Raw genomic sequence first — 26,786 nt, forward strand, 5'->3', positions numbered from 1 at the left:
TACTCCATGGGTCTGCAGCCCGACGTCCATCCTTCCTATGGGGGAGGGGAAGAAGGCGGAGGCCTATTGCTAAGGTGCCGGTTGGTGGCTACAGTCTTGATTGACAGGCGTATTAGCCAATGACTCTGATGAAAGCGGCTGCTGTTTATGAACGTGCAGATAACGGACAGGAGCAGTGCAGCCGGGGGCCAATGAGAACTCGCCTGGGCAGGTCTGAGGGCGGGGCTTCCCTAGGGGGCGGGTGTGGGTAGACTTCCAGCGCCAACCCCCGGAGACTCAGAGCACATCCGGTTTTAGCAGAGCAGGGAAGCTCTGGAGAGGTGGGCTGAGAAGGTACGTGCGAAACTAGGATCGGGCAAACCCGGAGTGAGGGATACGGAGGGAGCAAGCGCGGGAGAGGGTAGTAGCTTCCGTTTTCGGACAGATCAGCTCCTTAGGGAACCCGGCCTGTTCTGCGTCGAGATCGAAGGAAAGCTGGGCGGGGAGGGACGCGGAGGAACTAGTGCCGCGCATGCGCAGCAGCGCCGGCGGGGGCGAGTCTGCGGGGTCTCCCGGGGCAGTTGGACCTGTGTCTGTGGCGAAGGCAGGCCTCTTAGCGACCCTCGCTTGCGCCCCTTCCCCCCTCTGCCGAGTTCAGGGCTTGGATTCGGGACGGGTCCCCCACCCCTGACTTTGAGGTAAACGAAAGAGAAAGCTGTGTCGTTGTGGTCACCCCGCCCCACCCTGCGATCGCCGCTCGGCTGTTTCTTCTCGGGTTCCTCTGCCTCGCCTGGGTGAGCCGTCGGGGTTGGGGACTTGAGGTAGGCCTGGTTAGACAGGCTGCCCTGTCACGGCGGGCCAGGTGATGTCACACTTCTTTATGACACTCGAGATTCCTTAGATACTTAGAAGCCAATGGTAGAGGCCGAGGTGAGGAGCCCCGGGCTTGGCCTGGCTCCCCAGCCCCACGGAGCAGCCCCACTCTGATCTGATTGGTTGCCTATGGACAGGTGAGGTGGCCTTGATTGCTTGGTCCTGAACCCTGGGTGAATTCCAGAGTCTGCCCCGGAAGGGCGGCGATGGGTACTGTTTTTCTTGGACTGACTGATAAGTAGGCTTTGGCTTGCCTGCCTTCGTTTCTTTCCTTTTCTTTTCTTTTTTTTTAAACAACAAAAACAAGTTGTCTGGTGCCAGGCCAGGTTGCTTTGCCTGTCCAACCAGGCTTGTGTTGGCCAAACAACAAAACCACTTTGAACTTGAGACTCTCCAGTTACACAAACTACCTGTGAATGTGTAACACTTCGGACGAGCTGACTGCCTGAAACACAGACAAGAATTTGAAGGGTGAAGGTCAATGCCAGACTTTGTAGTTACTTATTAATATTTGTATGTGATTTACCTTGCGGCTGTATGGGTATCTTAGAGAGGTATGGTTCAGGAAGTCTCTGAATTGCTCAATCACGTTTTCATGCCTTCTGCTAACACACTTAAGTCAGTAATTGCTACATTTATTTTCTTTGGTGTTTCTTTGTTGTCTAATTTGTTTTCTGCTTTGACTTGAACAAGTGGACATTTCCATTCCCCTCTGTTTTCCCCTAGTAGAGAGCGGCTGGAGTCCTTGAGAAACACAGCCTGTAACTTAGATCCACATTTCCGCTTTCATTATTCAGCGTGGGGAAATCAGGTTCCCTCCCTGGGTCCTGCTCTCCCTCTGTCCATCTGAATGAAGCCCTGCTTTCCTAACGACTAGGAAAGGGAGACATTAATTCGGATACTTAGCATTTCCAGTTTTTCCTCCTTGTTACAGATAAAATTCGTGGTCTTGGTAGAAATGCTAAAAAATACATTGTGGGAGGAACCGACATATGTTCTTTAGGGAACTGCCTTCTTGAAAGTGTGTTTTCCTGTTGTGGGTGAAATGGAAAGGTCAGGAGACCTGAAGCCGGTTCGGTTTTGACTCCCCTGCTTTAACTTTGATGTTGGTCAGATCAGTACTACTGTCGGGCTAGCACCCTGCAGTGGAGTCCTCCACGTGTTTGTGGAGCCTCAGTGGAACTGGTATTAATCATATGTTAGAGTTGAGGAGAGAAGTGAGATTGAATAAAACTATTTTCTCACGGTTATGTGGTAGAAAAGGCAGGATTTGAAACTCCAGATCTGGGTCTGTTACCACTGTTACACTCCCTTTAAGAAAGAGAAAAACCTTTCACGTGTGACTCTTTCCTCTTGGACTTAATGTGAAGCTAATGTTGTTGTATCTTGGTGTATACATTTAACATCTAAACTAGCAAGTCAGACACTTTACACATTTAATTAAATAGTAGGCTGTGAATCACCTGCCCCCCTTCTGTTTTGTTAATTCAGCCACCTTGAACCCTGTCCCTGGACATCCAGAAGGGGTCAGATTGATCCTTATTATCATTGGAGCTAACGCACTGACTTGAAGAGTTTCATTTTATTTCATAAACTACCCAGGGGTATTAATCTCCCTCGGGGGAACCAGCCACTCACGTTCTCCCTTCTACGTGCTGGTCCTGTGACTTGGCTGTAGGTTCCGGTACAGATGCGTTCTGGTTCATCCTCTTTTGTTCCCGGAGACTTTCTAACCAGATTTCATGGTAGTACACGTTTCCTGAATACACCAGTCAAGACTAGAGAGAAGGGATTGCATCTGAGTAGGATCTACTGGGCTAGCTGAGGAAGGGTGACTTGAACTTGTGGGGCTTGGGGCTTGGCTCAGAGGTTAAGAGCACCGCTGTTCTTCCAGTGTCCTTCCCATACTGCAGCTCATAAGTGTTCCTAACTCCAGTTCCGTGGCAAATGGCCCCCTGGCTCAGATGCAGGGAAAACACCAGTGCACATAAATGGAAATAAGTCTTGAAGTTGCAGATCTCTTTTGTTCCTGACTTATGCTTGTTCTTGGGGGGGGGTGGATAAACAGTGGGGGAGGGATTGCTGGCTTCTAATGGAAGGTTATGTACTTAGGACATTGAAGCCTTATGCTTCACTTCCGCCAAAGAGTTGTGGTTTAGAGAAGGAGATTCAGTAGTTTCAGAGTGGGTTTAATTTGAGCTGGGCAGAGTGGCACATGCCCCTTTGATCCCAGAACTCTGGAGGCAGAGGCAGTCCGATCTCTGAGTTCAAGGCTAGCCTGTTCTATGAGTTTTAGAATGGCCAGGGCTATAAAGAGAGAGACTGTCTCAAAAAAATGTAGAGTGGTAGGGCATTTCTTCAGCACTGTCTGTCTTGATTCTGAGGCAGTTCAGTCCTCTCCAGAAATGAATCCAGTGGTGGCTTACCCCCGGGATTTTTTATCCCTGTAGGAATTCTAGGACTTAGGTCTCTCCTTGAGACAGCAGCTTTCAACCTGGCATTGACCGACCCTTTCACCAGGGTCACAAAGCAGATATCCTGTATATCAGACATTTATATTATGATTCATAACAGTAGTAAAAGCACAGTTACGAACTAGCAACAAAAATAATTTTGTGGCTGGCAGTCACTACAGCACGAGGAACTGTGTTAAAGGGTCACAGCATTAGGAAGGTTGAGAACCACTGTCTTATGATGGAGACCCAGCCTTAGTTGAAACAGGATACCTTGGATTTTTTTGAAATTGACTGACTACTTCCTAGGGTAGCAAGAAAAGCATCAAGCTATGAATGCACTTTAACAAACCTTCCCTGGGTGGCTTAGCACTAAGTAACTAGGCTGTCTCTGAACCTAAAGCCCTGGGGGGGGGGGGGGCAAGGGGAATCACGTGAAGGTGTTAGAGGGAAGGTATGCCATTTAAATAAAGGGAGTTCTAACTAGAAGTGGGTTTGATCGAGTTCCTTCACATTTTAGTTTGTTTTCTCATACTTCCTCCTTATCTAAACACTTACTCCTGTAGAGAAGTATTGCTGAGCCTTCATGATAAAATGACAGTTTTTGTTTAGTGGTAGGCAGGGCCCTTTGCATGCTTTGAAAGCATCTATCATGAGCGCCTGACCTCCAGTGCTGCAGGTTTTGTGTGTGCGTGTGCACACTTGGAAGGCATGGCCATGATTAGATAGTAGTCTTTTGTTTTAGGACAAGGGTAAAAAGGGTACCTGGAACGGAAACCAGGGATTTAACAAGACTGGATAGGCTTATCTCCCCAGCTAAAGGAGGTCACAGAAATACCTGGTTCTTCCTTGGTGCAGCTGTGCAGTGAACTTGGAAGTTCTTGTTGTGCATTCATGTGTCTGTGTGTGTTTGAATACTGGTGATTGAATGTAGGGCCGGCCTTGATGGCATTAGGCAAGTGACCTGTCACTGAGCCATGCCCTCGGCCCGGGGGTGGTTTTGTTTTTCATAAGTCTCAACTATGAACCCCAGGGCATTGCTGAGCTTCCTATCCTAGTCAGCCTTCCAGAATGCCAGGATACATGGTATGTTTCTCCCAGCTCTTGCTTTTTTGTTGTGTAATTTGGGGTGGCTTTGGCAGGAGGCTGGCCCTGTTAACCACAATTTTGGTGACACTTCAGCAAAGCTGTACCAATATGTGCATGACAGAGTTTGATAGATTTTGTTAATTCTGTTCCTGCTGCCTTAGATAGCAACATAAAGCCAAGAGGTTGTGGGAGGCAGAGGCAGGCGGATATCTTGAGTTTGAGGCCAGCCTGGTCTGCAGAGCTAGTTCCAGAACACCCAGGGCCACAAAGAGAAGCCCTGTGTCTTGAAACCCCCCCCCCCCAAAGGATACAGACATAAAATGAGGCATATAATGTCAAAGGGTATTGATTGTAACTAAAACACTTGAACATTTCTTTTTCTTATACATGTAGTATAAGCAAATTTCCCATGACCCCAGGAGGCACTGCCATTTAATTTTGTGTAGATAATCTCATGCTACTTCAAGACTTGAGTTTTTCTAAAACTAAGGATCTGTTTCTAGTTTCTGTATGAATTAGAGCTTATGATGAGATATGTCGTGATTTTCTTTTCTAAGACTAAGCTTCACTATGTAGCCCAGGTTACCCCTCAAAGTTAAATTTACCCTGGCTTTGTCTCCCAAGTGCTGATATTACAGAGCAGTGCCACCATACCTAAGTTGTTGGTTTCTGTAATAGTCTTAGTTGTATATCAGAAAACTATAGTGAATTTTGGGGCACTTTGGACCACCTACAGTGGGATAGTAATTTTTATTTTTATTTTATTTATTTATTTATCTATTTATTTATTTATTTATAGTATCTGGGATTGGACCTAGGGCTTCACTTGTGCTAGGCAAGTGAGTTATACTCCAGTCCAGTCCAGGCATGCCAGCATGCTCCTTGAATGCTCCTTGAAGGCGAACGCAGTTGAATTTCTTTTGTAAGTACCAGGCCAGCCAGAGTTACATAGTGAGATTCTGTCTCAAAAATGCAAACATAACCTCGAGGGAGCATTTTGTCTCTGTTTATATTTTTATTCTTGATAATTTGGAACAACTCTGGAGCAAAATTACATTCCTCCTTCTGAGATCTGCTTTTCCCCATTTTAACATTCCCCAAAATGAAATATGATGAGGGGCTGGCGAGATGGCTCAGCAGGTAAGAGCACTGACTGCTCTTCCGAAAGTCCTGAGTTCAAATCCCAGTAACCACATGGTGGCTCACAACCATCTGTAATGAGAACTCGGGCCTTCTTCTGGTGTGTCTGAAGTCAGTTACAGTTACTTAAGTATAATAATAAATAAATCTTAAAAAAAAACCCAGAGAAATATGACGTGTACATTAAGTATATACATTACTACTTTAAAAAAAATTTAGAAGTTTTATTACTGTGTGTCTGTACATGCTCTGTGTGGCCGTGGGTGTATGCATGACCCAGCATGTATGTGGAGGCCAGAGGAGGACATGAGAGTCAGCACTCTTCATTTATTGTGGGACCTGGGGGTGGAACCCAGTCCTCAGGCTGCAGAGCAAGTGCTTTTCCCTGTGAGCCATCTCTCAGCCCTTCGTTGCCCTCCCCTCCCGCCCCTCTGGAACAATAGTAAACTTGCTGTAGTTAACATATTTCACTTAAACATTGACGTAGCCTGGGCGTGGTGGTTCAGCCTTCAGTCCCAGCACTCGGTAGGCACAGGCAGGCAGGTGGATCTCTGAGTTTGAGGTTAGCCTGGTCCACAAAGCAAGTTCCAGGACCACTAGGGACACACAGAGAACCCCTCAGGATGAAAGGGTTGGCTGCTGTGTAACGAGACTGCATTTCACAGTGATACCCGAGGAAGCCGGAGGTGTGTGTGACTTAGTAAGTCAAGTACAACCGAGTGCTTGGTGTCCACAGGCCTCCTCGTCTTACCGGTTTTTGGTTTTTGTTTTTTTTTTTTTTTTAAACTGTGTGAGTGTTTTGTGTGCCTGGTGCCCTCAGGGTTTAGGAGAGGGCATGGCATCCCCTGGAACTGGGCTTATGCTGTAGGCTGACCTGTGGGTGCTATGCCTTGTCCTGGGAAAGAGCAGTCAGTGTTCTTACCTGCTGAGCCTCTCCAGCCCCTGCCTTTTGAAAGCACCGAGTGCCTTCAGGAACTTGCCAAAGAACAATCGGGAAAGAAGAGTTCTCTGTGCTCTGTCAGTTTCCCCTCGGAGGGGTCTGATTACATGAGTATTGCCCCTTTCTGACTAACAATCCCCTGGGAATCTTAGGTCCCCTCCCCTGCTGGTGCTTGAAATTGGAAGCAAGATGTATGTTAGCACTTGGACTGTGAGAGCTGAGAAACTTGACTGTAGGTTGCAGGTTTTCCTTAGGGATGTCATTAGCAGTGTTAATGGAAGCCTTACGGACACTTTCCAGTCGCTGGATTGTCCCGTCCTGTAAGTGTGCTCTCGGGGGAGTGAACTCATCGTGATTGTGGAAGACTGCTTGGCCTTGCAACAGCCTGCAATAGTTGCACCATCTGGATCAAGAGGGCGCAGAGGCCGGGGACTCGGAGAAGAGAGCAGCAGCTGTAGTGGGTTTTGCATCTTCTCCAGATCTGCTCTTACTTAGGAACTGAATTAAGAGGCAAGGTAAGCATGGTTGTGATGAGAAGGCCAGCCGTAACCTAGAGGGAAGAGAGCCTTGTTGTGGTGACTTAGAGAACTGTAAGGATGCGTCTTTCTGCTGTTCCACGGTTCCTCGGAGCTTGACTTTAGGATTGTAACTTGGATTGCAGGTTAATGGCTCTTCCCCTTTCCCCACCCCCCTTTTTGGCAGATTAGGAATAGAGTGGGCCTTGTGTGTTTAGTAAGAACTGGAGTTGGGTATATTTAGAAAAGATAAAAGCCCTTGATTGGATCTGACTGGGATTGCATGAGAGAGGGAAGGAGCAACACTTAACCTGGCTTTCTGGTATTGGTGTGGGGTAGCCTGGATGTGGTTCGGTTGGGTTTTGGGTTTTGCTTTTACACTTCTGGGGTTGTGGGGAGGTGGTTACACTGCCCACATGCTTGGCTCCCCAAGGGTCATGGTGGGAAGGGGGTGGTAGATGCCCTGCTTTGATTCTGCAGTGCCGCCTAACATTGGGACTGTTGGAGAAACTGGAATAAGGTCTGTCCTCGGGGTCTGTACTCGGGGGTAACACTACATCATTTCTGGGTTTGATGAGTTTTCAGGATATACACTTAAATATTAGAGCATTGTGCATACCGCTTAGGAAGCATATTTTAAGTCTTTATGTTAAATATTGTTCTGTATGGAGGAGGGGAAAAGTAGATATTAATATTTCTATAAGAAAGATTCCAAGGAAGCCAGGCATGGTGGGGCACACCTTTAATCCCAGCACTTGGGAGGCTGAGGCAGGCGGATTTCTGATTTCGAGGCCAGCCTGGTCTACATAGCAAGATCCAGTCTAGTCAGAGCCTCTGGTAAGATCCTGTCTTAGACAAGCAAACAGAAAGGTTTGGAGGGAGCAGGAGAAGTGACTCCGCGGTTAAGAGTGCTAGCAGCGCTTACAGAAGCTCTATCAGGTTACAGCACCCATATGATCTCCTGTAACTGCCATTCTGTGCAGTCACACTCTCTCCTGGCCTCCGTGGGCACTATGTGCATGTAGTACTCATTTGCTCATATATTTGTGTGTGTGTGTATACACATACATATATGCATCCATGTATTCACATGTGCACGTGCACACACACCCATAAAACAATACAATTAGGCCAGTTAGGACTGTATAGTGAGGCCATGTCTGAAATAAGTAAATGCCCTTAATCTTTAAGGTTCCTTTTCTGAGCAAGTTCTCTAGTATCTTGAAGCGACAGCATAATTGTTCCAAGGCTATGGAAGCCCTTAGCTGTGTGATCCTTGAGTTCAGTCTTTATGACACCAGTGCTGCCTGTGGAAGGTGAGAACTCACTCCCACACATTGACCTCTGACCTCACATAAGTGTGGACCTCCACACTCAAAGAGTAAAACCCAGAAACGACAAAAAGAAGGCCCTCATGGTAGTAGGTTCCTTTAGCTAGAAAACTTCTCTTATACACTGTCTTTTTCAAGTATGAATTTGTTCTTTAGAAATCAAATGATAGCAAAATGCTGTTACGAGAGGCGGTTCGTGTCTTCTGCAGAGTGATGAGGAACTTTGAGTTTTTCAAGACTTGTATACTGTTTTGTTTTTTGTTTTTTGCTCTCGCGTGTCCTCATGTCTATAAATGAGCTTTTCTGTATTCCCAGCGGAGGCTGTGCTGAACATACTTTGGAGCCATGAATATATTTGATCGGAAGATCAACTTTGATGCCCTCTTAAAATTTTCCCACATGTAAGTGTTTTACCTTGCTATGGCCCTTGCATTTCTGGTTGTACCTAGTTTCTCTTGTATGCATCAGTAACAAATGGGCCAGATTCCAGAGACGCCGGGCGTGAGTGACGCCGAGCGAGCGGCAGGTTCTGGGGATGCTGGGTATAGTCTCTGGCAAGTCATTGGTTCTGTTTGCTTACTCAGTGCTCATGTATTTTGGGTTTGGGCTCTTCTCAAGCATTTAAAAATTCTGTTAACTCATTTTCCAAACTTTTTTTTTTATTATTATATGTTCTTCCCAAAGTATCTCAAACTGTTCATAATATAACTTCCACTTATTCCTCTGGCAAAGGAGAGATAGAAATAATTGGAGCTTAGATGAGTACATACATCCAGAAATGATGTATTATAAACGCTCTTTCCTAGAACTCCCTCGACACAGCAGCACCTAAAGAAGGTCTATGCCAGTTTTGCACTGTGTATGTTTGTGGCGGCAGCAGGGGCCTATGTCCATGTGGTCACACACTTCATCCAGGTAAGTTTGTTTGTTTGTTTGTTTGTTTGCTTCATTCATTCATTTTTTTTCTCTGGGTACAACAGCACAGACTCTTAATAGGTAGCCTATTCCTGTTCCCCTCTTTAATATCTTTGTCAGTAGTTTGATTTCAGAACTCAGCCATCCAGTAATTGAGGACATTATTAAACCATTTGAATTTATTGGTAACTGTTTCCCTCTAGTCACTCAGTGAACACAGCAGTCTATTCCGCTGGGCACTTGACCCTGAAGGTATATTGCTGATGTCGGCAGACGCACAAGACTCCATCCTCAGCTTGAACTGGGTGCTGGCACGCCTTGGCATGGTGCTGCCCCACCTTTTTTTGTTGTTGTTGCCTCAGTGACTGTGGAACACTTGGAACCAGTTGTAACTAGTTGTCAGAAGAGGCATGATTGGAACTTGGGCCAGGCAGTGGTGGCGCACACCTTTAGTCCCAGCACTTAGAAGGCAGAGCAGATTTCTGAGTTCGAGGCCAGCCTGGTCTACAAAGTGAGTTCCAAGACAGCCAGGGCTACAAAGAAAAACCCTGTCTCAAACACACACACACACATACACATACACACACACACACACGGGTGGAGCCTTCAGCGACTCACTGTCTCACAGAGGAGTTTGGGTTTGACCAGCAGACGTAGAAGGTACTTCTTTTTTAAGATTTTATTTATTTATTATATATATATGAGTACATTGTAGCTGTATGGATGGTTGTGAGCCACCACGTAGTTGCTGGAATTGGAACTCAGGACCTTTAGAAGAGCAGTCAGTGTTCTTAACCGCTGAGCCATCTCTCCAGCCCCGAAGGTACATTTTTTTATTTTTAAAGAATAACCAAGAGGTTTGAAGTTTGCTAGCAGCCCAGCTGTGGAATTCCTGTTTTCAGCATAGGTCCAGAGGTGCATTCATATTGGCGTCTGTCCCTGTTGAGGACTGTCCGTCCTGCCAAGGGTTCTATGAAAAATGGCTCTAGGCACCCAGAAGGGCAAGGCTTGGACTCTTGAGTTTAAAGCAAATTCTAGGTTGGTTTGTTTTTTGAAGTCATGTAAAATGCAGTCCGTTCTCAAACAGACTGACTTTGAATTTGAGGATTGGAGTACTCTCGGATCACTGCTCAGCTCAGTTTGCAAACATGTAAAGTGGCATGGCCAGTGGTGGTCGGAACAGGCTTCACTCACAGACTCCGTGCCCACTTTGTGCTTTTTCATGTGCTGGGAATTGAACCCAGGAATTCATCTGTGCTTCCTACCACTGAGTTGCACACCAGCCTGGTGTGTACTCTTAGATAAGCTGCCTCTTACGTAGTCCTGGCTGGAAGTCCTGCCTGTTTCTGCTCCCAAGTGTTGCAATTAAAGGCATATACCACCATGACCTGCCCTGTTTTATGTTTTTGTTGCTGATTTTGCTAAAAACAACCTGGTGCTGAAGTGCTATCTAGTATGACGGTTGATTTACTTCGGGGAGAAAGTATGTTTGTTTTAATCAGCTCTGGGAATCAACAATATATGGCAACTAATTGTCCTTAGAAAGAAGCATACAGCAAGCAAGGCTGTGCGTTAATCATTTGTCACTGACCAGAGCATTGCAGAAACCTGTTTCCTGGAGCGCAGTTCCTCCTTCAATCCACTTGGACTTAGGACTGCTCTCAGCAGTGAGAAGAGAGCTGCGCCTCTAAGGGCAGGACCTTTAGGGCCGCTGATCACCTCAGTGAGTCCTCTTAATGCCTACGGGCAGGGTTTCCTTTAAAAAAATTATTTTTGAAGCCGGGCGTGGTGGCACACGCCTTTAATCCCAGCACTCGGGAGGCAGAGGCAGGCGGATTTCTGAGTTCAAGGCCAACCTGGTCTACACAGAGAAACCCTAAATCGAAAAACCAAAAAAAAAAAAAAAAAAAAAAAAAAAAAAAAAATTATTTTTGTCAACAAAACTAATGTTACTGTAAGAAATTCGAAAGTGGGGGCAGGTGTGATGGCTCAGTGGGTAAGAGCACCCAACTGCTCTTCCAGACTGCTCTTCTGAAGGTCCGGAGTTCAAATCCCAGCAACCACATGGTGGCTCACAACCATCCGTAACGAGATCTGACGCCCTCTTCTGGAGTGTCTGAAGACAGCTACAGTGTACTTAGATATAAATAAATACATCTTAAAAAAAAAAAAGAAATTCGAAAGTAGCTGAGCGACTTTAAACCCAAAAGATAGACAGCAGTGTGTGTGTGTGTGTGTGTGTGTGTGTGTGTGTGTGTGTGTGTGTGAGCACCGCAGAGCAGAGGCAGCAGGGCCCCAAGAACACCGCCACTCACCTGTCTTCCATAATCCATCAGCCACGAGGATGTGTGCACACAGCTGAGCCCTGGGGACCAAATAGCACAGGTCATCAGGTGGTTCTCTGTGTCCCCTTTTCCTTTAAGTGGACAAAAGGGGTCATTTCTGCTTGTGACAGATGCATGTCTGTCCAGCGCTTCTTGGTTTGGCTTGGGTAGTTCTGTAATTGATGGACCACAAAGAGCCTTTGGCATCATCAACCATGGTCTTAGCCCTCGCCTTCGAGGCCTCTGGTTTTCCTACCCCTCGCTCTGAGAATACACTACCTTTTCCTCTGCCTCTAGGTGAAGAAGCAGACAGTAGCAATGTCAGATGAGCATTTAAACATGTAAATGTGAGTCTTTCAACTACTTTATTTTTTGACCGTCTCCGACAGGCTGGCCTACTCTCCGCCCTGGGCTCCTTGGCCTTGATGATTTGGCTGATGGCAACACCCCACAGCCATGAGACCGAGCAAAAGAGACTGGGACTTCTCGCTGGCTTCGCCTTCCTCACAGGTATGTGACCAGGTTGTCTCACGGGCAGGAGAAGGTGCTAATGTTGCCTCTGACTTACCCACCGGGCATATATTGTTTGTCTTTGTACAAATCCTTCACAGCAGCTCTCTGTGTAGTTTCCCTAACTTCCACTCCACTGCTGTGGTTTCCCCGTCCCGGGCTCCTTGCTCTGTGCTCACCAGTAATAGACTTGTATTGGAGGCTGGTTGGCTGGCTGCTTGTTTTGCTTTGTACTGTTCCTTTGTGTGATGTGGGTCCGCCTTGCATATGCAGTTAAGCACTTTGTAGCTAGCAACTATGATTTATTTTTATATATTAAAAAAAAGATGCTCAAGCCGGGCGTGGTGGCGCACGCCTTTAATCCCAGCACTCGGGAGGCAGAGGCAGGAGGATTTCTGAGTTCGAGGCCAGCCTGGTCTACAAAGTGAGTTCCAGGACAGCCGGGCTATACAGAGAAACCCTGTCTCGAAAAAACCAAAAAAAAAAAAAAAAAGATGCTCAAATGAATGAGGTTCGTGACTTTTTAAATGGGAGACATGAACTAAGAGAGAATCTAGGCAAACGTTTATCTCTTGCTGGGTGTGGTGGCACATGTAGGCAGATCTCTGTGAGTTCGAGGCCAGCCAGAGCTACAGAGCAAGTTTCAGGACAGCCAGGGCTACACAGAGAATCCCTGTCTGAGGAAAGAAAAAAGCTTCACCTCTTTTAAAATTCTCATGAAAGGAAAGAAGTCTGGAGCTATATAGTACAGTCCTTTGAAAGGCAGCCCGCTGCTTGATGCCAGGCTATCGGTGAGGCTCACCTGTGTGGCATTGAGGGGTTTAGAAAGGAAGAAGCTTAGGAATTAAGGCTCAGGGCTCAGGGAGCGCCAGTCGTTACGGGGATTAGGGGTAGATTATCAGAAGAGGAAATAGCCAGCATAGAAGTGTTGGCTGGGACAAGTTGCTTTCCTGTTGCCATGTGACGCCCTGCACAACTGGTCTGGTTGCCCTTTGCTGCCAAGGGGGTTGATCCTGCAGGACTGTGAGGCTGCTGCTGGCTGCCAGCCCTGCCTGCTTTTGTCCTGTTCTCTGTTCTGGCCCACATTACAGTCTCAAAGATACATTTGATGTTTTCGCCTTTTCGTTTCTAATTTCTAGTCTTCCTGAAGACGTGCATGGTTTTGAGCTCAGAGGACAGATATATCAGTTAGTTTAGTTATATACTCCCTTAAAAGGAGGAAAGGGTAAAGTGAGAAGGGTTGTTGGGCTCCTGTGCTTATTTTTGTAATGAGGATGAACGCCTGTGACCAGCCTTTGGATGAGGGCCCTCTTCAGAACTGACGGCATCTGTGTTCTGGGGATTTGCTTCTAGGAGTCGGCCTGGGACCTGCCCTGGAGCTGTGCATTGCTGTCAACCCCAGGTAACTGTGTTGTCTATGTCTGTACACCTTTGTGATGTGCCTTCTAAAAGCAGGCCACGTGACTGTAGCTCCCATTCTCGCCTTTCCTTCACAGCATCCTCCCCACGGCCTTCATGGGCACGGCCATGATCTTCACCTGCTTCAGCCTGAGCGCCCTGTATGCCCGGCGCCGGAGCTACCTGTTTTTAGGAGGTATGGACTGGAGACAGGCTCCGGGCTCTGCTCTAGCTCTGCGCTCAGTAGGCCATGTTTTCTACCTCAGGTCTTTGTGGGCCCGGGTGAAATGAAAAGCTTTCGTTTGGGAAGAGGTTAGAAATTGCCTTGATGTGGTTATTGTGCCCTGCTTTTTGGCTTTTCTCATGGCAGCTTTTGCCATGTCTTCCAGGTATCTTGATGTCAGCCATGAGCCTCATGCTCCTGTCCTCTCTGGGGAACCTTTTCTTTGGCTCCATTTGGCTGTTCCAGGTGAGATTTATGGAGAACTTTCCAGCAGCTGTTTGCTTCGTCCACTTTTCTTACCTAACTCTAAATCAAAAGAGGTGAACCTGCTAGAACACTCACTTTCTCTGGGCAGTGCCCTTCAGACCTTCAGAGCCTTGATAGGACAGCTTCTGCCTCAGTGGGAAGACACATGGTTAGCAGCTAGGAACCAGTTAGGAGAGCAGGTTTTACCCAAGGCATGAGAGCAGTGGTGTGTTTGGGGGAAGTAACATGGACTTCTGGGTAGTGTGTGAGTGATGTATTTGCAAGTTGGTTGTTTTTCCCACTGTACCAACTACCACACGTGACATCATCTCTTGCTTTGTTAGGCAAACCTGTACCTGGGACTGCTGGTCATGTGCGGCTTTGTCCTCTTTGATACTCAGCTCATTATTGAGAAGGCTGAACACGGAGATAAGGATTACATCTGGTAAGTGGGAGAGCCGCTCTGCCTGGTGAGACGCACCACTCCATCCCATAACCGCACACCCGTGTGAACTCACTGTGTGGCTAAGGATGGCCTTGAACGTCTGGTCCTCTGCTTCCTGAGCACTGGGGTTAAAGGCATGCAGCAGCAGTCAATGCAGTGCTGGGGATTAAAGACAGGGCCTGGCCAATGCTGGGCAAGCATTCTCTGGACAAGGGGGCTGACCTCCAGCAGGCCAGGCAGACTGCCCCTGAGCCCCGTCCCTAGCAAGGCACAGTGTTCACAGCCTCCCTCTCCAGGCAGCCAGGAGTTTGTTTCCCATGGTACTGAGAGGGCATGCCTAGTTTGTCAGGTAGAGCTCCTTTTGGGCTCATCACTAGGTGTTGGTAGTGGGTAGTTCCAGGCTCAGACCTGGTCTCTATTCAGAGCGCGGTCTCCTGCTGCCTTGTGGATTTATTGAGTTGAAAAGGATTCTGGCTGTTTGTTGAGTGGGGTAGAGGGTTGGAGCCCAGGTTGGGCGGCTCCCCGGAGGTTGCTGGAGGAGAGTGGGAGGTGCGGAGAGTGAAGTGAGCGGCTCTTGTCTTTCAGGCACTGCGTTGACCTCTTCCTAGATTTCATTACCCTCTTCAGGAAGCTCATGCTGATCCTGGCCTTCAATGAGAAGGTGAGTCAGCCTGCACAGGACAGGGGCTCCTGCCAGCCTCTGTGTGGATGGGAGATCTGGAAAAGTGGACTGTACACAGTGTAGAACAGGTCTGTAAGAGGCAGGGGGACACCACAGGTCTGTGCTAACGGAGTCAAAGACCTTTCTTAAATCTTCCCTGATCCCCGAGGTGAGCTTCAGTGGCAGGTAGCTGTGGTGTCTGTGAAAGTAGTGTAACACGTTAGAAGGATTGAAGGGTACAGAGATTGTCAGGACTCAGAAAAGGGTGTTAGAAAGGACTCTAGTGACAGCTGTTATTTCATGAATGTCAGAAGTGGATCCGTTTATCCATTTGTTAACTTCTTTCAATTTAGAAAAAAAAATATTTTGTTTTGTTTTTGGAGACAAGGTTTCTCTGTGTAGCCCTGGCTGACCTGGAACTTGCTCTATAGACCAGGCTGGTCTCGAACTCAGAGATCCGCCTGCTTCTCCCTCTCAAGTGCTGGGATTTAAAGGCATGCACCACTGCCCTGAGTTTTTAAAGACTTTTTCTTTTAGTGAACACGTATGAGTGCCTGCATGTATTATACATGTATACTGCGTGCACTGGACTCCCTGGAACTGGAGTTAGAATTGGAAGCTGCAGTGTGGGTGCCGCGAAGCCAGTGCTCCTAAACGCCGCTTACCTCTCCAGCCCATCTTAGTTCTTAATCTCAGTTTTGTTGATCTTAAGTCTTTTCCCCAAAACTAGTTTAATAGTCAGTGTAGTCCAACAGTAGAGAAACCTTTGAGCTTTCATTTATAAACCTAATTTAGGAATACCAGGCAGTGAACGCAGAGCCGTAGAGGTGAGAGGCTTGCTGGTTCTGTGTGGGCTGGGCCCAGGGAAGCTGTGCGGTTGGCTCTCCAGCTGCTGCCCCTGATGTCCTGTCCTAGGCGCAGCCGGGAGGGTTGGAAGGGCTCCCTCATGATGAGCGCTCCTCTTCTCTCCACACCCTTGGCTGATGCTCACTCATGGGTTTATACGTCAGAGGGGAAACTACCTAGCTGATTTTCTTCATTTGTAGGACAAGAAGAAGGAAAAGAAGTGACCAACTGGCCGTCAGCCTTTCCCAGCTCACCTTCTCTCCCTCCCCCCACCCCCCGTTTCTTTGCACACATCACAGGTGTTGTGTTCTATGATAATGAAAGCATCAGGAAAGCTTTTGTACTTAGTGGTTTTCTCTATTTTGAAATTTTTTGATCAAAAAACTGAATAGTGAATATAGTTTGGAGTTTGGCTTCGTGTCCTGGGTTCTTCCCCGTCCCTTTTCTGTCAGCCCATCACAGCCACCTGCTCTGCTCGGGCAGCCAGGCACCAGAAGTGAGAGCGGAAGTCTACACCCTGCCGAGCCGCTGCAGATGGACCCCCGCTGCAGATGGACCCCCGCTGCAGATGGACCCCCGCTGCAGATGGACCCCCGCTGCAGATGGACCCCCGCTGCTGACTGGACCCTCTCTGGCCCTGTGGTTCGCTTCTCACAGTTCCAGTGAGACTGGGCAGCGTGTTTGCCTGTCCCGAGGTGCCAGGCCTGCACAGAGTGGACTCTGGTGGGTGCTTCCTTCCTCAGCTGCCTGAGTCTGGCACAGGCCTTTCTGCCTTGCGGTGAGGAGGAGATGTAGGTTTGTGAGCGCGCTCTTCCACTCTGAGCCGCCCTCAGGGAACCACCTGCTTTCCATCTGTGGGGTGGGGAGGCTTGAGTACGGGAAGAGCTCGCTCCAAGTGTGTGTGGCAAGGTGGAGACAACAATTCCAAGGTTCCCTAGTGTGTTTTTCTTTGTTGGTTCTTAAAATTATCAACCTTTGTTACTGATGGGACTCCACTAGGTGGCTGTGGGTAAAGTCTTGGGGGGAGGATAGGAAAGGAGACCGGCTGAGCCTCAGGGCTAATTGTACTGAGGAAGGACTGCAGCTCCCGGTGACCGTGCGGAGTCGGTGAGGTGGGACTGGTGACTCTCAGAAGCTCCTCGGTGCACTTTTGTCTCGGCAGAGCTGGGAGGGAGCAGGCGCTTGCGGATGCACATCACTTACTGGGTTTGTTCACCTGTTTCCAGCAAGTTTTGGTCTTTTGGGCAGAAGCCTGTTGACCAAACTGTGGGCCACCAGAGTCTGCACAGAAAGGTGGCACCCGGAGTGGTTGTGGCCCTCGCTACCAAGCCACGGGCAGCCCATTCCCAGTAGGATGGCGGTTTGGATTTCTTTGCTCAGAGCCAGTGCAGTTGACACAGTGGCTGCTGGGTTACTGTCCCATGAGACTGCACTGGACTGGTGCAGCCAGAGTGGCGCAGTGCACTAAGGTGCCAGCCACCCTGCCTGCCCGGTGCCTCCCGCTGGCCTGAGCTTACTAACTAAGGGATGGCAGCAGCTCCCCAGAAAAACGACACTGCGAGCCCTCGGGACATGACTGAGTTCCACCTCCTGAAGCCAGACTCCACCTCTTGTGCTTTTTTGCTTGGGAAAAAGGAGTTTTTCTTTAGAAACAGTGCCAAGAATGATATAAACTACTTTTAACTAAGATGCCTAACAGGCTTTTAACACAGGTGTCCATCTCCACTCTGTCCCCGGTCTCTGTTCCAGCTCAGGCTGTGTTCTCTAACTCATACTGTGAAGACAACCGTGTTTTTGATTAAAAAAAATATATCTACATAGTCTTAATTTGTAAAAAATAAAGAAAATTCCTTAACCTTTGCTGGTGTCTCAGTGTGTTAAATCAGGGGCCCGCTGGATTAGGGTTGGCACAGTTGTCGTTGCTAGTGGGAGCTGACTGGGCCCAGTGTGTGCTCCACGGAGAAAGCAAGGCGCTCACTTAGGCCTCCCTCTCCAGAGTCCCACCATGCCACTAGCGTTGAGACCCTCTCTATCCAGCCCCGGCCTCCTCCAGAGCCCTCTGCTCAGCCTGGCCTTTGCTGGGGTTGTCTGTGGTGGTGGCTGCTACAGTTAGGATATGTACCAGCCACTGGACTCGGGGCAGAGGGTTACTCACCCTGCAAGTACTTGTGTTCACTTCCGGTGGCTGGGCTCCTCCCCAAGAGCACCAGTGAGTGCTCGTGTGAGATGACTTCAGTCTACTCTGCTCACCCTGTTCAGCTGATACAACCATGGTTAGCCATAGTGTAGATTGTAGATTAGACCAGGGTGCCATGGAGGAGGGAGGGTACTTACAGAAAATGCTGTAACTCATGTCTAACTCAAAGCCTACCTCCATGACACACCTGGCTCCACCAAGGAAGGGCCAAGTGTTAGAATGTTCAAACCACCACAGGCTATCCCAGCTAAAGACAACCGCTTTTCTCAACTGAGGGAAGGCGTATTTATCCTTGTGTGGGAGGGAGGTACAGAATGAGTCCCTGGAGCTGGCTTCAGTAAAAATGATGCGCTGTGAGAGAGCCCTTTTCAGAATTGAAGTCCCTGGAGCAGTTTTAACTGCTTGCCAGTGGATGCTGGGAATTGAACTTGGGGCCTCTACTGCAGAAGTGTCTCTCTAGCACACTGGATTTGACTGCTTACAAATGGCAGGCACTCCAAAGTGACTCGTAACTGCACCTGTGAGGCGGTTTAAAACACCATTTCCTTCATTTTGACCATTATGAGTTTGCTTGTGAGGGTGGGTGCAGGGTGGGGACCACAGCACAAGCTCGGAGGGGGGGGGGGAGTCAGAGGAGGACTGGGGCAGCTTCTCCACTTTTCCGTGGGTTCCAGGGATCTAACTTAGGTCTCCTTTACCCAGTGAGCATCTCACCACCCTGCTTTATGTAGTCTTAATAACCGGGGAAGGCCAGTGAATTTACTAAAGCAGCTGTTAACTTCCGGTGGCATACCAGGCGACACTGATGCCAGGGTCCCTGGTCTTGGTGTGTGCAGGCAATGCTGAGGAGAGTTGCAGAGACGGTCATCCTTTCTGCCCTGGGGTTAATGTTGCCCTTTGAGCGAGAGGGAAAGGTACACCAATTTCAGCAAACTCTCTTCACCCCAGATCTTTGTAGCTAGTGTGAGCTACAAGAGCAAACGCTCTTCACCGTACCTCAGTTAACATTCGCCAGAGCCAGAGGGAGGAAGCCAGGCTGCAGCGACGCATGCTTCTGCTCTGGAAAGACGATCCTAATACAATGTTGGGACTAGGGGTGTTTATTCTCCCAATGTGGAGATCTAGTAAGGTGATTCATTATGGGCAGTCGTTGTCCAGTAGCACAGGCGAGCTGCATGAAAATATTACATGTTTAGGAGGCTCAGTGTGTCAGTGCTTGCAGTGCAAGCAGGCTGCAGTTCAGGCCCTCAGACCTCTTGGAAAAGTAGAATTGGCCGGGGCAGCTCCTGGGAGGCAGTCATGGAATCCCCGGACACACACACACACTGTGGGGTTGAGATAGCATTGGGAGACAGTCCCGCTGGATCTGGGATGCTCATCTGAGATGAGTTAAGGCTGAATCCTGAAGGTTGGTGGAGGAGGACTGGGGCAGCTTCTCCACCTGAGACAGTGAAGAGATAAGGAAGGCAGTGGAACGTAGGCTGCAGCTAAGGAAATGACGTGAAGCAAGGCGCATGCGTGCGCACACAACTCAGCCTGGCAAGCACGGGTTTTGCAGGCTTTAAACTCAGCCTGGCAAGCACAGGTTTTGCAGGATTTAGAACAGCTGGTAATGGGAATTAGGGTTATAATTAGTAAGTAGGCCATCGCTTACTAAGGACTCCAGTGGGAGGCACTAATGAGTAGACTTTCCTGCAGGCAACTGAGGGATCCAAAAGCCAGAAAAAGGTTAGGCTTGAATTTCTACCCTGAGGACTGGCAGGCTAAAGGCCGTGTTTCTCGGACTCCCTGTTTCCGGCTGGAATGAATCAGATCTGTCTGCGTTGATGCTGAGAAGTCTGTGACAAGAGATGCAGGAAATGAGTCTGGGATGCTCCATCTGAAGCAAGCTCAGCGCCCCCGCCCCCGCCCCCACCCCCACCCCCACCTAGTAGAGGTAGGGGCCAGCTTAGGCTACATAATGAACCTATTTTGTTTTTTGTTGAGACAGGGTTTCTCTGTGTATCTCTGGCTGTCCTGGAACTCACTCTGTAGACCAGGCTGGCCTCGAACTCAGAAATCCGCCTGCCTCTGCCTCCCAAGTGCTGGGATTAAAGGCGTGCGCCACCACTACCCGACCATAATGAACTCTTTATCAAAGACAAGTGGTACCAGTCAAGAGGACTCCAAGGCAAACCTAGGGAAACGAGGCTCGCTCAACACGGAACAATTTAACGATCACTAAGAATTATAATGGAAAAAAACAACTAAAAAGAAAATTGTTTTTTGTTTTTATTCATTCGTTTTGGGTATCCTCACAACGGGATGACGGCATTCTGCCTGTCTTATTTTACTTCATTTTACATTTCGTTTATGTATATGAATATGTTGCCTGTGTGTATGTATGTGTGTGCACCATATACGTATCCGGTGTCAATGGATGTCACTAGAAGCCACTGGAAACACTAGGAACTGGATTTACTTGCTCTAACTTGCTCAATAGCATAGGGTGGCCTTGATCTTCTGACGCTCCAGCAGGCACCTCCCAAGCATTTGCCACTCTCTCATCTCTCACCACCTTTGGAGGAAACTAGCAACCAGCCACTCTAAATACCCGGAAAGGGAAACAGCATTTTAGCCTTCCTTTTCTATTCTAACTTTATTGGAGGGGGGGGGGGGGAAATGGGCAAGTATTTCCCTCCACAGAGATATCCTCACCGAGGGATGAAGGAATTATCGGTATTAATGTATCCTTAATTTGAAAACCTGTCTGAAGACAGGTGATGGTAGCAGGCGGTAGTGTCATCTTAATAGAAACAATGTAACATTATGCACCTCCAGGCAGAGCAGTTAACACTGCCGATAAAAGTTTGTTATTGGAGCCCGCTGAGGAGTCACCATAAGTAAAGTCACCACCCTCCTGAAAGTAAGTTTATGGACGAGAAGCTATCATTGAAAGTGGCAGACATGCACAGGGAATGCTAAGGAGCTTCGCTCCCCTTATGATTCCTGTGACCGGTGAGTGGGTGGAGGCAGGAACTCCTGGGCAACAGAATAGCATTGGAACTAACCTCGGTCACACAGGAAACAGCATCACCACCTTAGAAGCCTTGGAAAGAGTCTAAACAATGGCTGCTCAGCAGAGATGCCCACCTCCCTCCCTCCCCAAAGGGCCTGTCTGATTGTGAATTGGGTCATGGACATCTTATGAAACCTTTTGCTAAATAAACTTTTGTGATACTCAGAAGAAGAAAGAAAAGTTTGTCGTTGTGTTTTGTGAATAAGAAATCTGGATCACCGGAAGTTCTAACGTTTAAGTACCATTTACCGGAACATCCAGTACCTCTTAGTGTTCTGCTTCATCCAGAGGATGTAACAAGTAAAAACCAGGAACGCCGCGGTGTGCTGTGGAGGCAGGCTCAGCTGTAGCTAGCACTTCCTTCTGCTCCGGAAGACCTGGGCTCCTTTCTACCGTCACCGTCCAGCACTCACAATACAGTTCCCATAGCTCTGACGCCCTCTTCGGGTCTCTGTGGGCACTGTACTCATGTACACCCACCCACACACAAATATACAGATACACATAATTAAAAAGAAAATATGCCAGGTGGTGGAGGCCTTTAATCCCAGCACTCAGGAGGCAGAGGCAGGAGGATCTCTGTGAGTTCAAGACCAGCATGTTCTACAGAGCGAGTTCCAGGACAACCAGAGCTACACAGAAAAACTCTCTCAAATAAATAAATAAATAAATAAATAAATAAATAAATAAATAAATAAATAAATAAAAAATGTAAAGGCACTTAGTGGAACACTAAGAACACTGGGGGCGTTGGACATGTGTTTGGTGGCAGAGCAGCTGCCTAAGATGCCTAGGGTGGGGGGCTGGTGAGATGGCTCAGTGGGTAAGAGCACCCGACTGCTCTTCCAAAGGTCCGAGGTTCAAATCCCAGCAACCACATGGTGGCTCACAACCATCCGTAACGAGATCTGGAGCCCTCTTCTGGAGTGTCTGAAGACAGCTGCAGTGTACTTACATATAATAAAAATAAATAAATCTTAAAAAAAAAAAGATGCCTAGGGTGAGGCTGAAGGCTTGATCTCCAGTATATTATGTGATATGACTTGGTTTTACAATGTAGACACATACTGTGATATAATTTATCTGCCAATTAAAATTAATTTTAGGGTTTGGAATGGAGTTCAGTGGTACAACCCTTGCCTAGGCTGTGTAATACCCTGAATTCAATTTTGAACTGAAAAAAAAAATTAAAATAATTTAAAAAAGACAAAATTTTAGCCAGATCTGGTTGCTCATGCCTGTAACTAAAGCATTGAGGCAGGTAATTCAGAGGAACTGCCAGGGGCTTGGGGCCATCCTGAGCTATTCAGTAAGGTCTAGGCTAGCCTGAATTGTAAATCCAGCACTTGGGAGGTGGAGGGAGGCCAGAGATTAGGAGCAAGGCCAGTCTAGGTGTCATGGTAAATTAGCTCATCAAACACTGGGGAGATGTAAATTAAAGCAGGCATAAAATATGGATAGGACATACATATATTATAATATATATGAATTTATTACACAAATACGTATATGTAATACATGTATATAATGTGTATATATTATATGTGTGTGTGTGTATGAGTGTACATATATGTAGGTATTGATAACACTGAGTGCTGCTGGAAGGGTGGAGGAACATGCCCCTCACTGGTAACAGGAGGAAGGTGCAGCCTCTGCAGCACTATTCGGTAGCTTCTTATAAACTCAAATTTAAATTAGACGTTGAACTCAAGTCCTCTGCAAGAACAGTGTGTTCTTTTAACTGCTGAGTTATCTCTCTAACTCTTTCTTTTCTTTTCTTCCCTTTCTCTCTCTCTCTCTCTCTCTCTCTCTCTCTCTCTCTCCCTCTCTCTCTCTCTCTCTCTTTTCTCTTAGTGCTCTATCTGCATATCAGATGGTTGTGAGCCTCCATGTGGTTGCTGGGATTTGAACTCAGGACCTCTGGAAGAGCAGTCAGTGCTCTTAACCGCTGAGCAACCTTTCCAGCCACTCCAGCTCCTTATTTTCATTTTGATACGAAGTCTCATATAGACCAGGCTAGCCTCAAACTTACTATGTAGCTAAGGATGACTTTAAACTTCTGACCTTCCTGCCCCCTTCTGGCCAGTTCTGGAATCACAGGCACTTGCCAACCTCATCTCGTTTTTTTTAGGCAGGGTTGGAAACTGAACCCAGGTCAGGCTTTGTGCATTTTAGACAGGGGTTCTACCTCGTGAACACAGCTCCAGTTTTAGTTCTAATTAGCCCCAAACTGGGAACAATTCAGTTACTCTTCCATTGTTGACTGAATAAACCATCTGCACATCTTCAGTGTGGAAATTAACCATGTCATATGCAACAACTCAGATGCGTCCGAAGGCATTTCTGTCCTATGGTTTCCAGAAAGTGAGGGCACTTGGGAGGGGAAAGCAGAGGGACAGAATCTCACCACTTGAGCCCCCTTCCCCCCCCCGCCCCCCCCACACACGCTGGTCCACAACGCCATTCACATTCAGTGTCCACTACAGGCTGCCGGGTGCTTCCCATCTATTGGGTGCCCTGTGAATGTTTGTTGTAGACTGGACAGGGATGAAGGACAGATATGGGCTGGTCACCCGCTGATGTCATGCCTTCACGAGAATTTGCTCAGAGTAGTTCAGCTGCCTTGACAGCCCGTCTACATTGAGACTGGCAGTAGGAAATGTGTCTCCCGGGAAGCAAGGCTGATGGGGAGAACTGGCAGGGATGGACAGGGTATTCATATTCTCTGGCTTCACCCAAAGCTGTCAAGAGGTGGAGGACACCCTGTATTTCTTCTTATAGCCACATGAGGGCAGTGCAGCCCCGCAAACCGTGAAGCTGCCTCCCACGCGCCATCTACTGGCAACATTTTCTCAAGTGGAAGGAAAGGAGTTTTTTTATTTTGGCTTAAAGAATGGAAGGCTTGATATGGCGACCCAACACTTTCAGACATGGAGAGGCCACAGTAGGGACAGGAAGATTGTTATAAACTCAAAGCTATCCTCGGCTACATAGTGAGACGCTGTATCAAAACAAAACAAAACAAACAAAAGATAAATTTAATTTCTTGATGGCTCTTCCACCCTAAGACCCTAGCTGCTTTCCCTCGGCCCACACAGTTGCTCCTCCTCCACACATCACTTTGTGACACCCCACCCCCCACCCCCCACCCCCACGTTCCCCTTGACAGCTCTTACCTCTGCCTCATTTCATTGGCATGAGATGGGCAAGACTCCACCGCTAACGACACACCTCATCCTTCTGGCTCACCACCCAGTCTCTCCTCACCGGCACTTTGCTTGTTGGGTGATGGGTGAGGGCTGGGTGGGAGCCCAGCCTAAGCTTTCTTTTCTTCCTTCCTCTCCTTCATTTTTCTTTTCTTTTCTTTCCTTTCCTTTCCTTTCCTTTCCTTTCCTTTCCTTTCCTTTCCTTTCCTTTCCTTCCTTCCTTCCTTCCTTCCTTTCTTTGTTTTTGTTTTTGTTTTTTTCGAGACAGGGTTTCTCTATGTAGCCCTGGCTGTCCTGGAACTCACTTTGTAGACCAGGCTGGCTTCGAACTCAGAAATCCGCTTGCTTCTGCCTCCCGAGTGCTGGAATTAAAGGCTTGTGCCATCACGCCCGGCTTCCTTCTTCATTTTTCAAACTCGGGACTTTGTTGCTAAACAAATATTCTACCACTGAGTGACTACCCCAATATGTGTGTGGGGGTGGATGGGTGCTCCTCGTGGGTGTAGGTGCTTAGAGAGGCTAGAGGTGTCAGATTCCCCCAGAGCTGGAGTCATCCAGCGTGTGTACCAGACTCATTGAGTCTCCTGGAAGAGCCTCTTCAGTCTGCACTACTGACCCATCTCTCCGGCTCTGGTGGTGGGTGGGGCCGGGCGGGGTGGGGCGGGTCTTGCTCTGGCTTTGTAGTTGTGGCTGGTTTGGAGCTCTCTCCATCCTCTCACCTCAGTCCCCCAAGTGTTATCTGGTGTCCTTTTGAGTGTGCTCTGGAGCCGGCTTGTCTGGGCTTGAATCACGGCTGGCTCTCCCTACCCTATCAAACCCGGGTAACAGGATCACCCACATGAAGAGGTTGTATAGAGGATTAGCTGAGTATCCACACAGGGACGAGGTAGTGCTGGTGTACTGTCAAGAGTGAGTGTTCTTGTATATTATCCCTGGAGCCAGAGATCACTGCCACTGGCCCTCCACTCGCCACCCCAGCAATGCTTCCCTTGGGTTAAGCCTACAACTTTCCTTTTCTAGACCTGAAACCAGTGTGTGCCCCTGCTATACTCTCTCACAAAAACCCATTTTCTCTGAAGTCTGGTGTCAGAGACGCCCATCCTCCGTCCTCCACTGGCTCCAGTCCCGTGAAGATGGGATGGCAGTATCCCCAAAACTCCATCCCCTCCACACCCTCTACCCTTGAGGGATGAAGTCAAAGGCTTAAAGTGTCTGCTGGGCAAACTGTAAACATGATTGCCCCTGAGGTGGCAGAGTGACAAGATGGTACCACACTGGAAACATACAAGCCATCGCTTCAGAAACACAACTTAGAGCCGGGAGTGGTGGCACACGCCTTTAATCCCAGCACACGGGAGGCAGAGGAAGGCGGATTTCTGAGTTCGAGGCCAGCCTGGTCTACAGAATGAGTTCCAGGACAGTCAGGGCTACACAGAGAAACTCTGTCTCGAAAAACCAAAAAAAAAAAAAAAAAAAAGAAAGAAAGAAAGAAACACAACTTAGTGATACACACCTGTGAGCCTCACACTGGTAAAGCAGAGGCAGGGGGATGGCACGTCTGAGTCAGGCCTGAGCTACACAGCACGACTGTGTCTCAAAAAACTAATAAGCATCTAAACTAAAGTCTTAAAAATACTCAGACCACATTACTTTCTTTTCCCTTTTGGACAGGGTCTTACTGGGTAGCCCTGACTGTCCTGGAACTTGTGTTGTAGACCAGGGATTAGAGGTGTAGACCACCACTACCCTGGAACTCACTTTGTAGACTAGGCTGGCCTCGAACTCAGAAATCCGCCTGCCTCTGCCTCCCAAGTGCTGGGACTAAAGTTGTGCGCCACCACGCCTGACTTCTATATATTTCTTATAAATATATATTATATTTTTTATTTAGATATTATTTATTTCATGTGAGTACACTGTCTATAATTAAACTGTCTTCACACACCAGAAGAGGGCATCGGACCCCATTACGGATGGTTGTGAGCCACAGTGTGGTTGCTGCGAATTGAACTCAGGACCTCTGGAAGAGCAAAATGCTCTTAACCACTGAGCCATCCATCTGCCCAGCCCCATATATTCTTATAAAACATATATACTTACATATTTTATTTTAATTAAATATATTTATGTGTGAGCAAGTCCGTAGCACACAGAAGTCAGAGGACAACCGATGGGTGTCTGTTCTCTCCTTCCACCATGTGGGCCTGGAGAAGTGAATTCAGGTGGTCAGGCTTGGTGGCAAGGGCCTTTTACCCCTGAGTCTGTACAGGGGTGTGATGGTTTGTATATCCTTGGACCAGGGAGTGGCACCATCTGAAGGTGTGGCCTTGTTGGAATAGGTGTGGCCTGGTTGGAATGGGTGTGTCACTATGGGTGTGGGTATAAGACCCTACCCTAGTTGCCTGGAAGTCAGTCTTGCACTAGCAGCCTTTGGATG

The 26,786-nt window shown here is 48.0% G+C and overlaps 1 protein-coding gene and 1 pseudogene across 2 annotated transcripts; both read left to right on the plus strand.

The window, feature by feature from the left end:
• The first annotated feature begins 227 nt into the window (after positions 1 to 227).
• Tmbim6 (transmembrane BAX inhibitor motif containing 6) lies at positions 228 to 17,748 on the plus strand. 2 transcript variants are annotated; one of them, XM_021183028.2, is made up of 10 exons: positions 228 to 333; positions 8,636 to 8,721; positions 9,127 to 9,235; positions 11,949 to 12,069; positions 13,423 to 13,471; positions 13,566 to 13,663; positions 13,857 to 13,936; positions 14,281 to 14,381; positions 14,967 to 15,042; positions 16,089 to 17,748. In XM_021183028.2, the coding sequence occupies exons 2-10, from the start codon at positions 8,666 to 8,668 to the stop codon at positions 16,110 to 16,112; spliced, it is 714 nt and encodes a 237-aa protein (XP_021038687.1). In that variant the 5' UTR covers positions 228 to 333; positions 8,636 to 8,665; the 3' UTR covers positions 16,113 to 17,748. The 2 variants fall into 2 exon arrangements, with proteins under 2 accessions (XP_021038687.1, XP_029325629.1); XM_029469769.1 differs by lacking the exon at positions 228 to 333 and adding an exon at positions 6,794 to 6,989.
• A 3,235-nt stretch (positions 17,749 to 20,983) lies between these two features.
• On the plus strand, positions 20,984 to 21,189 carry LOC110311112 (annotated as a pseudogene).
• The last annotated feature ends 5,597 nt before the right edge of the window (positions 21,190 to 26,786 follow it).

Source organism: Mus caroli, chromosome 15 (genome assembly GCF_900094665.2).
Source record: "Mus caroli chromosome 15, CAROLI_EIJ_v1.1, whole genome shotgun sequence".
Lineage (NCBI taxonomy): Eukaryota > Metazoa > Chordata > Mammalia > Rodentia > Muridae > Mus > Mus caroli.

Excerpts from the sequence above, each read along its gene's own strand:
- Tmbim6 (XM_021183028.2), top strand. The coding sequence starts at position 8,666 with ATGAATATATTTGATCGGAAGATCAACTTTGATGCCCTCTTAAAATTT. Across the intron at positions 9,236-11,948 it reads TGGTCACACACTTCATCCAG|GCTGGCCTACTCTCCGCCCT; the intron begins GTAAGTTTGTTT and ends CGTCTCCGACAG. Across the intron at positions 15,043-16,088 it reads TCCTGGCCTTCAATGAGAAG|GACAAGAAGAAGGAAAAGAA; the intron begins GTGAGTCAGCCT and ends CTTCATTTGTAG.